Source organism: Sturnira hondurensis, unplaced genomic scaffold (genome assembly GCF_014824575.4).
Source record: "Sturnira hondurensis isolate 20B ecotype Veracruz unplaced genomic scaffold, ASM1482457v3 Scaffold0020119, whole genome shotgun sequence".
Lineage (NCBI taxonomy): Eukaryota > Metazoa > Chordata > Mammalia > Chiroptera > Phyllostomidae > Sturnira > Sturnira hondurensis.
This window is the reverse complement of record NW_028092750.1, coordinates 2201501-2210527: the sequence shown is the minus strand read 5'-3', so window position 1 is coordinate 2210527 and position 9027 is coordinate 2201501. Positions and strand designations below refer to the sequence as shown.

The following is a 9027-nucleotide window of genomic DNA, read 5'->3' as shown; positions in this document are numbered from 1 at the left end:
GGACAGAACTTGCAACCTGGTGTGTGCCCAGACTGGGAATGGAACCCTTGACTTTTTGGTCTCGGGACACACTCCAACCAACTGAGCCACTCCAACAGAGGGTGGGAACGGGGTGGAGGCCCCGCCCTCTCCCAGGCCTGCAGAGCCCCCTCGGAGCTGGTTCCCCCACGTGGCACATGGCTGGCCCCCAGCTCAGGTTAGACTTGAGGGGCCACAGCCAGGCCCCTCCCAGCCAGGCCTACAGTGAGCTGATGGGGAGCTGGCCTTGCCCTCTCCCAGGACCCCAGGTCTGGGTCCCAGAGGGAGAGCCTTGGGCACTGCAGGTCAGCAGCAAGCTTAGGTCTCCCACCCAGCAACAGCCTGGTGGAAACACAGAAGTCAACAACGTAATTCCAGTAACTTTCGAGGGCTTTGTCGGAAGTGAAACGGGCTAATTTCCAGAGTGTGAAGTGCTGTTAGTAAGATCTGGGGAGGTTTCTTCGGGGGAAGCAGCTATGAGAGGAGCTGGTGGGAGCTTTCCAGGGGCGGGAACAGAGGGTGCAAAGGGCTTGAGGCAGAGCAAGCTTGGAGGTTCAGAGGGAGGAAGGCTGGTGTGATCGCCACTCTGCGCCCCAGCACAGACTTGCCCTGTTAACCCCCCCAACCTTGCCAGGGTGCAGGGCGTTACCGGCCCTAGCCCTCAGATGTGGACAGGAAGGCACAGAAGGGGTAGACCACTTGCCCCCCCACCCCAGGTCGCACAGCTAGTGCAGAAGCCAGGATTCACTCCCAGGTAGTGGGGCCCAGAGCCCTTGTTCTTACCCCACCGTGAGGAGAGGGAGGGAGAGGCAAGCACCCGTGGTCGCTCAAAAGTCTTGTACACCGACAACGGGCGTTAGAACTGGGTCTGGACTCCCGGCCTCACTGGAGCCCTAGGAGGGGCAGCCCCAGAGCCCGGCCACAGCAACGCTACGCTCAGCCAGCCCCACAAGCGCCCGCCCTCCACGGCGCTGGTCGCTAGTTTGATTTCCCTGTGCTGGCAGCCAGCGGGACAAAAGACAAGAATGGGGCTCCACCTGCATTGCCGAGAGGCCCTTTGCCCTCCCCCTCCCGCAGCCCTAGCTCTCCTGCCTCTCAACAGGAAAAAGGTGGGCTGGCATCAAAGCAGGTGGTGGCAAGTGGTGCGTCCACAGGTGGGCTCTGTGAGTCTGTGTCTGCACCAGCTGGGCTTACAGGGGGAGCAGGTGTGAGACAGCCCAGTTGGTGGGTATCGAACTTGTCACTAGGGGGTGGGGATTAGCCACTGTGCAGCCAGGGCTACTTCTCACTTCCCTATCACCTCCTGCCATCCTCACTCCTGGAAAGTCAGTCAAAGTTTAGGGGAACTGAGGCCCCCCACAGAAGAGGGTCTCTGTCCCCTCCCCCCATTTTTGGGGTAGTGGGGTATCTGACACTTCTCAGGGAGTGTCCTTCATCTCAGCAACACTGGCAGCTCTGACATTTCCAACAGCGGTCACTTCCTTCTTCTGCATTGGGAAGCTGAGGCTAGAGGAGTGAGGGACTCGCACAGGTCACACAGCCGGTCCCCGCCAGGCCCAGGGCACAGAGCCAGAGGCCAGGCCTGGGACTCTCCAGATCGCCTCCCCCCTGGGGCCACCGCTGACCTGTCCAGGGGGTAAAGGAGCAAGCCCGTCTGAGGCCAAGCCTGCAGGTGCAGAATGGAAAGGGACAAGGAGCAGAAGATGTGCCCCAGAGCCCCCTGGCACCAGTCCCCTGGCTGCACCCCAAGGCCAGGCTTGACTGCTGGCATCTGTTACCATGGGGACCCAGCTTGGGCTAGGGGCTGGCCAATGATGCAGGCCCTTCATCTACAGAACTCAGACTTAAGAGGCCTCGGGCCCAGGCAGAACGTCCCACCCTTGCCTCACCTTAGGACGCATCTGTCCCCACCCTCCACATCCCCACCGAGGCCCAAGCCTGGGCTATCTCCTCCCTGCGCCTCCCTCTCATCTGTGACCGAAAGATGAAGGTCAGGAGGAGGTGTAACCTTCAGTGCCCCAGCTGGGAGCTGGAGGCTAGCAGGGTGTGGGCTCCAGGTCACGGAGCAGAGCCAGCACCAGGCGCAGCAGGGAGGAGGCAGGGTCTCCGTGGGTCCCTGGTGAGGTGAGGACTGTGGGAAAGCCCGATGCTGGCAGCAGGGGCGGCCTGGTCAAAGTAGCATGGCCAGCGGGCGGGCAAGGTGTGTAAGAGGGGCCAGCCCTGGCCTGGAGTCCCGGCCCTGTCGCCAAGTAGCTGTGAAACCCTCATCCTTGAGAGCCGAGACCCTTCCTAGAGCTGACATTCTTTCCGTTTGATTCCAACCCTGGACACCCCAGCTATGCAGGGCTGGGGGCCAATGCCACCCTGCCCAGGCCAGCTCGGGCTCCCGGCCCCACCCCTGCCCGGCCCCGTGAATGGCCTGGGGAGCCCAGGGGCGGGGGACCAGGTGCGCAGGGCAGCCACAGCAAAGGAGCAGAGGTGTCTGGGGTGGGGGATGGCAGACGACTTTGTGGATTGATCCAGCTCAGGAAGGTGAGAAGCAGGCCTGGGGTGAGAGCTGTGCCCTCCCCCTTATCTCCGCAGGTAAATCAATCCACAGTCAGCATTTCCCCTTCTCTTCCCTTCCCGGGGGCATAGCTCCCCCTCCCCCCAACCCCATCCCAAGAGCTGAGCCAAGGAGTGAGCTTCCCAAGTGGAGGCAGGGTTTCCCTCAGAGGTCTCCCAGGACCAGCCCCCTCCAGAGGTCACCACCGACCTTCTGGAGGGATGGAGACCTCGGCTGTGGCTATGGGCTGTGCCGGACCCTGAGGGTGTGGACACAGCAGAAAGATCCCAGACACAACCCCTGAGGACAGAGAGCTGGGTCTTTGAAGACCCAGCCCTGCGCTCTGTTGCTAGCTGGGCCGGTTTGAGCGAACTGCCCACTGGCTCGCCTGGGTTCCCTGGCCTGCGGCAGGCACGGGTTGCCGCTGGCCTGGGACAGAGCCCTGTGGGACCACAGCCCAGTGAACAGGCTGGTGGGCCCTTCCTCCCCAGCAGCTGTGAGGGGACCTGGGGACATGGGGAGGGGTCCTCAGAGGCTCAGGGTGACGAGCTCCAGGGTGGCGAGTGAGGCCCAGAACGTGGCCCTCTGGCGGTCTACCCACTGAGGATAGCGAGCTGCCTCTGGGTGCTCCGGCACCCTGGGCGCTCCTGCCCATCTCTCAGAGGAAGCTGCCTGAGGCCCCGCCTCAGGCAGCTTTCAGGACTCCACGGGGGTCCTCCACAGCCCCAGCCACCTCTGCCCCCTCACCCCAGACCCCCAAGCTGGGGCACCCGCTATTTGCTGCCAGCCGGGACAGTCTTAACCCCTCCTCCCCTATGACCAGAGTGCAGACCAGGGGCTCCGGGGGCACGGAACAGTGGAAGCCCCGCAGGCCAAGCCCACCTCCTGCCCCCTGCCGGGAGGCTCCTCCTTTTAAGGCTGCTTCTGGGAATCTCCGTCCCCAGCCAGACCCAGCGACCCCAGATAGACACTTGCCGCTCAGCCTCAGGGAGTGAGCGCGGCACCAAACCGGAGGCCGGCGTGAGGGGCGGAGGGGCGCTGCCGTCGGGTCCGTGAGGGTCTGGACAACTGGGGACCACAGGGCCAGCCTCCTGTCAAGCCGGCCCCAGCAGCGCTGTCCTCTGCGCCTGGAGCCCAGGAGAGGTTGGCAGCCTCGCCAGTGGCTGCTCTGCCGTCTCTCTGGCTGGGAAGGTGGACACCTCACACCTCAGTCTCCCCATTACGCCCTCCTCCCCCTGCTCCATCTCCTCCTCCCAGCTCTTCTCTCTCCTCCTCCGCCCCTCTCTCTCCTCTCCCCTCTGAAAACCTGTGGCTTGAAGAGACCTTGGCTTCTCTGGGACTCTACCCCCAGGGACTGCCCACATCTTCTCCTGAGTTTGGGGGCAGGGGGCCGCTGCCCCAAGAAACCTCTCCAGCGGCGATGGAAGCCACGCGCCTGCTGCCCAGCTTCGCTCTGTAAGTGCGCCGCCTCTCCCGCTGCAGTCCTGCCGCCCCGTCGGGCAGCCCTAGTCTTAGCGGGACTCCCCCACGACTGGCGGGTGAGGTGGGGGGCGGGGGGCGGTGCCCGGTGCGCCTGGGCTGGCCGCTGACACCCACACCTGGCTCTGCCTCACGTCCCCACACAGGTGTCTGCAGCTACTCGTTCTCTGCTGTCAAACTCAGGTAGGCGCCCTGTCCCACCAGCTTCTCCTCACCCCCCTCCCCCGGAGGGGCAGGGGGCAGTCTCCTTCCGCATCACAGAGGCAGGCTCTGGCCTCTCTGGTGTTCGAGGGGCTCAGCCTTTGGAGGGGGTAGGAGAAGGGACTGTTGCAGGTTTGGGGACTGACAGGGTTTTACCTGTCCTCCCTCCCATGACCCTCCCTCCCTCCCTCCACACTGGGTCCCTCCAAGGTTAAGTGCTCAGGCAGCACAGACTCGAGGGATCGAGGCCAGTGCGGCCGGAAGAGGGTGGAGGTGATGGCTCAGGTGAGGCTTGTACCTGAAGAGACATGTTCCCATGTAAAACCACCTGTGTGTTCCTCTCATGACCCCCCTCCCACCAACACAGGTGCCCTGTGGGGGCCATCCTGGGGGCCAGCCAGGGCTGGGGACTCCTTACCTACAGGCAGTGAGGTCAAGCCCAAAGAGGTTGCTTGAGACAAGACTTGGGGTTTGCTTCTCCACGCCCCACGCCCCCCGCCCCCCGAGGCCGCCCCCCATGCCCACCTCCCTCCGGCCCCAGCACAGCCCCAGCACTGGGCTCGGTCCCTTTTTGTGATCCTCCATAAAAGTGCAGCTATTAAAATGCACTGGTCCAGAACCGCGCTGGGGAGAGCGCTTGGCTTTCCCAGGCCAGAGGCCGCTTCTCTTCATATCCAGTGGGGACTTTTTTTGAAGGTGAACGCCTTTTCTCTGGGAGAGGGAAAGGGGCTGCCTTTGAAGCAGTGGGGGGGTGGGAGAGAGAGAGAGAGGGAGACACCCCCCTTTTCCTTCCCCCTTTTGCTCAAGCCCCCGTTCCAGGCCTTTTGCTTCACACATCCAGGGAGAGCAAGAAGAAAGCCCCCCAGCCTGGCCGGGAGGGGCCTGGGGGTGGGCCCAACCTGCTCTGGAAGGGGAATCAGCACAATGGTGTGGCTGGTCTGGCGGTTATGGCCTGGCTGAGGCCCCATTCAGGATTCGGGGAAGGTGGCAAAGCTGTCCTTTCCCCCTTGAAGTGCCCCCTCGCCCCCTTTGGAGGGGGGGCCGGCAGGCCGGACCACAGCCATGCTTGAGGGGCTGGCTGACAAGCAGCTGTCTGTGCAGTGGAAGGGGAGGTCCCCCGCAGCGGGGACATGAAAGGGACAGGCAAGGTCCCGCGGGGAGAGCGGCTTGTGGGCTGTGGGCTGTGGGGGGGCGTGGGGCTGCTTTTGTGCAGGGCTTGAAGGGGGATGAGGAGAGGAGGGGGTTTGGGGGGGCCTCTATGCTCCTGACCTGGAACAGACAGCCTGAAGGAGGCTGCCCGCCAAGAAGGGCGGAGGGCCTGAACCTGGGCCAGGCGACTGGGGCTGGGGACAAGCGGACCCCATTGCCAGCCAGACCCCACCCCCTGGCAGGGAGGCAGGTCCCCCATCCCAAACGCAGGCCTCAGGTTTTCCCAGGAGGAGCGTGGGCTGGGCTGGGGTCTCCCAGGCTGCAGCCCTGGCCAGGCTCCTGGCCTAGGCCACACTGAGGTTGGAAATGAACAGTGACAGGCAGGGTTAACCGGGGCGGGCTGCACTGTGGGCCTCCAGCCGCCCCTCACCTCCCTTCCTCCGTCGGACAGTTCGCACCCCTCCCTCCAGGAGAGAGTGGCCCTCACAGATGCTGATCCAAGTCTGGCTCCATCCAGATGGTGTTGGGCTTAGGGACTGGGGATAGGGAAGGGCTGTCTCAGCACAGGCTACAGGGGCCAGGTGGGGAGAGGAACATGTTAGTGCAGGAGCCTCGGCTGCGGCCCGAAGCTGGGAGCTGCCATCCAGGCTGCACCTGGACGGAGAGAGGGGCTGGGCACGGCCCCTGTCTCCGCTCAGTGCTGCCGATGGGTGAGGGGAGACCGGCCTGGACGAGTACTTATCCTGCCTCTGTCCGCCCTGTCGTGTGGGCGCACAGAGCCCTTCCAGTCTCCTGGGGAAGTGGGTGGGTGGTGGCAGCACTGGCCACCAGCCTCAGTTTTGTTGTGGCACAGGCAGGTGGCCTCAAGGGAGCAGCCCTGGGCCCGGGCCCATAGCACCTCTGGCGGCTGCCTTCACTGCCCCCCTATAAGGAGGCACCCCACCCACACAGGAGGGAGGAGATCTGGCAGGGAGTCTGGCTTCTTGGAGGGCCCTGAGCACATGGGGAGAGGCAGGGCAGCTGGACTCCACCTGCCACAAAGAAGTGCTCTCCAGGGGTCCAGCAGAAGCCTGGAGACAGGGCTCTCAAAGCCCCTGTAATGCTCTCCGGTGACCCTAAACAGATCAGCTGCTGTGTGTGCACATGTGTGTGCTGAGCATAGGGTCCTTCAAGGCTAGCAGGGAGGACGAGAGAGAAAATCTGGTTGTCCTGGCAACAGAGCCAAGACCCCAGAGTTCTGGAGAGGTGACAAGCTCCAACACCAGAGACAGGACAGGGGTCCTTCCCCTAACCAGCCATGCCACCTGCACACCTGCTCCACAGAATCCGGGGGTCGGACACCAGCACAGCTCTGAGGGTTCCTTCCAGCTCCCAGAGTCATGGTTCCAAGTGGGCGCTCTTCCACCAAGTGCCCAGGTCTGGGCGGCCGCTGGCTCTCCACTGTGGGCTGGAAAGGGAGCCAGGAGGTCATGGCTGGCTCACCCACTGGCCTGAGAAGGTCACGGCCCTCTGCCCCCTTCACCTTGCACCTCTTCTCCCCAGGACAGGTGGCTGGCCCACCGCACTCCCCTCTGCACCCCTCTCCCCTGGAGGGACCCGCAGTGGTATTGCCCAAAGCAAATTGACACTATTTTTCCCTTGGTAACCGCAAAGGGGGAGAATCACCCGTCTCCTAATTTTAACCAGTACGTGAGGGACCAGGGCGCCATGACCGACCAGCTGAGCAGGCGGCAGGTCCGTGAGTACCAGCTCTACAGCCGGACCAGCGGCAAGCACGTGCAGGTCACCGGGCGTCGCATCTCCGCCACCGCTGAGGACGGCAACAAGTTTGGTGAGACCCAGCCCTCACCTGAGGCCGGCCACAGCCCTGGCCAGCCTCACCTGGTTCATCCCCAAATCTGGCTGGGGGGCCCCTGTAGACCCCTGAGCAAGCAACCCTCGTGGACAGAGCCTCCCTCTCCCTCCCCCATCACAGCCAAGCTCATCGTGGAGACAGACACCTTTGGGAGCCGGGTGCGCATCAAGGGGGCGGAGAGTGAGAAATACATCTGCATGAGCAAGAGGGGCAAGCTCATCGGGAAGGTGAGGCCCGGAGGGCAGAGTGGGTGCTTGACCGGGTGCTTGACCGGGTCTCACGGGGGAGGGGCGCCCAGGGCCCACCTGCATCCTGTTCCCTGCAGCCTGTGGGGCGGCCAGGACCTCGACTCTTCTGCTTCCACCCACCGCAGTCACTTCTGCGCTCGCATCTCAGTGACTCCCTCTGTGTCCACAGCACTGTGAGGTCACTGACGGCCCACCAGGCCTGGGGCTCAGCACCCCCCGGGTGGTTCCCAGCATCTGTAAGCGAGGATTCCAGCACCTACCGGGGTTGAAAGTAGGCATTCCTGCAAGATCAGAAGCTCCCCTGAGGTCAGTGGGCTCCGAGGGATCCAACCAGCAGAGCACACACTGACTGCCTGCTAGTGTCCTCACGTGCTAGTGCAGCCACCTGCGAGTGTGACCGCTGACTAGTGTGACCTCCTGCTGGCTGTCACGCAGGGAGAATCCCATTTCCCTCAGCATTGGTCAGTCCTGGCTTCCAACTCTGGAACTTCTCACCCAATATTTGCCTTTTTTCATTCAGCCTCAGGCTGCCCATCTACAAAAATGGGCACAGAGTCAGGGCCACCACAGGGTCAGAGGGGTGCCTGTGTGGCCCTGGACACAGTTGGTGTCCGTAAATGTTTGCCCCTTCTCTTCATCAGAGACTGGGCCCCCCCAGCCACGCCACCCCCAGACTGCGACCGCTCTCGTGCACAAGGGCCCGTCGGCGGTGCACGAGCCGTACCCTTACCTAGATCTTTGTGCCACATCTTGGGAAAGTGAAGCTCAGCGTCACAAACACCTTGATGAAGGTGTGTGACTTCCAGATAGCGAGTCTGTGTTAAGTTTAGATGTGACTCGGAAGGAAGCTCCTTGCTTTCTCCCACCTTCGCCTCTCCGGCAAGGGCGCCGCCTCCAGGCAGAAATCCTTGGGCTCCCGGCCCTTCCTCAGTCTTAAGCTAGGCCCCTAAGTCAGAGAAGCCAGACAGGGTGGGTGGACCAACTTCCCTCCTCTCCCTCCTTCCCCCACAGCCCAGCGGGAAGAGCAAAGACTGCGTGTTCACGGAGATCGTGCTGGAAAACAACTACACGGCCTTCCAGAACGCCAGGCACGAGGGCTGGTTCATGGCCTTCACGCGGCAGGGCCGGCCCCGCCAGGCCTCCCGCAGCCGCCAGAACCAGCGCGAGGCCCACTTCATCAAGCGCCTCTACGAGGGCCGGCTGCCCTTCCCCAACCAAGTGCAGCGGCAGAAACAGTTCGAGTTTGTGGGCTCAGCCCCCACTCGCCGGACCAAGCGCACGCGGAGGCCGCAGCCCCTGACGTAGTCAGGGACACAGGGGTGGGGCAGCTGCCCCTCACCAGCCCTCCCGTCCCCTTCCCTTCCTAATCCAAAGACGGGGCTAGGGTGGAGGGAGGGGAGCCAGAACCCCCAGGAGGGTCCTGAGGACCAACAAGCGCCAGCGCCCCACGCTGCAGAGGGGCAGGACTGGCCACCCTTCTGGGCCACCTTCTGGACCCCCCCCCGCAGGGGACTAGGCCCCCAGGGGTGGGC

The 9027-nt window shown here is 63.5% G+C and overlaps 1 protein-coding gene across 2 annotated transcripts; it reads left to right on the top strand.

Moving 5' to 3' along the window:
- Positions 1-3983: 3983 nt before the first annotated feature.
- On the top strand, positions 3984-8800 carry FGF17 (fibroblast growth factor 17). 2 transcript variants are annotated; one of them, XM_037028909.1, is made up of 5 exons: positions 3984-4018; positions 4189-4225; positions 7079-7223; positions 7368-7474; positions 8507-8800. In XM_037028909.1, the coding sequence occupies exons 1-5, from the start codon at positions 3984-3986 to the stop codon at positions 8798-8800; spliced, it is 618 nt and encodes a 205-aa protein (XP_036884804.1). The 2 variants fall into 2 exon arrangements, with proteins under 2 accessions (XP_036884804.1, XP_036884803.1); XM_037028908.1 differs by having other exon boundaries at positions 7046-7223.
- The last annotated feature ends 227 nt before the right edge of the window (positions 8801-9027 follow it).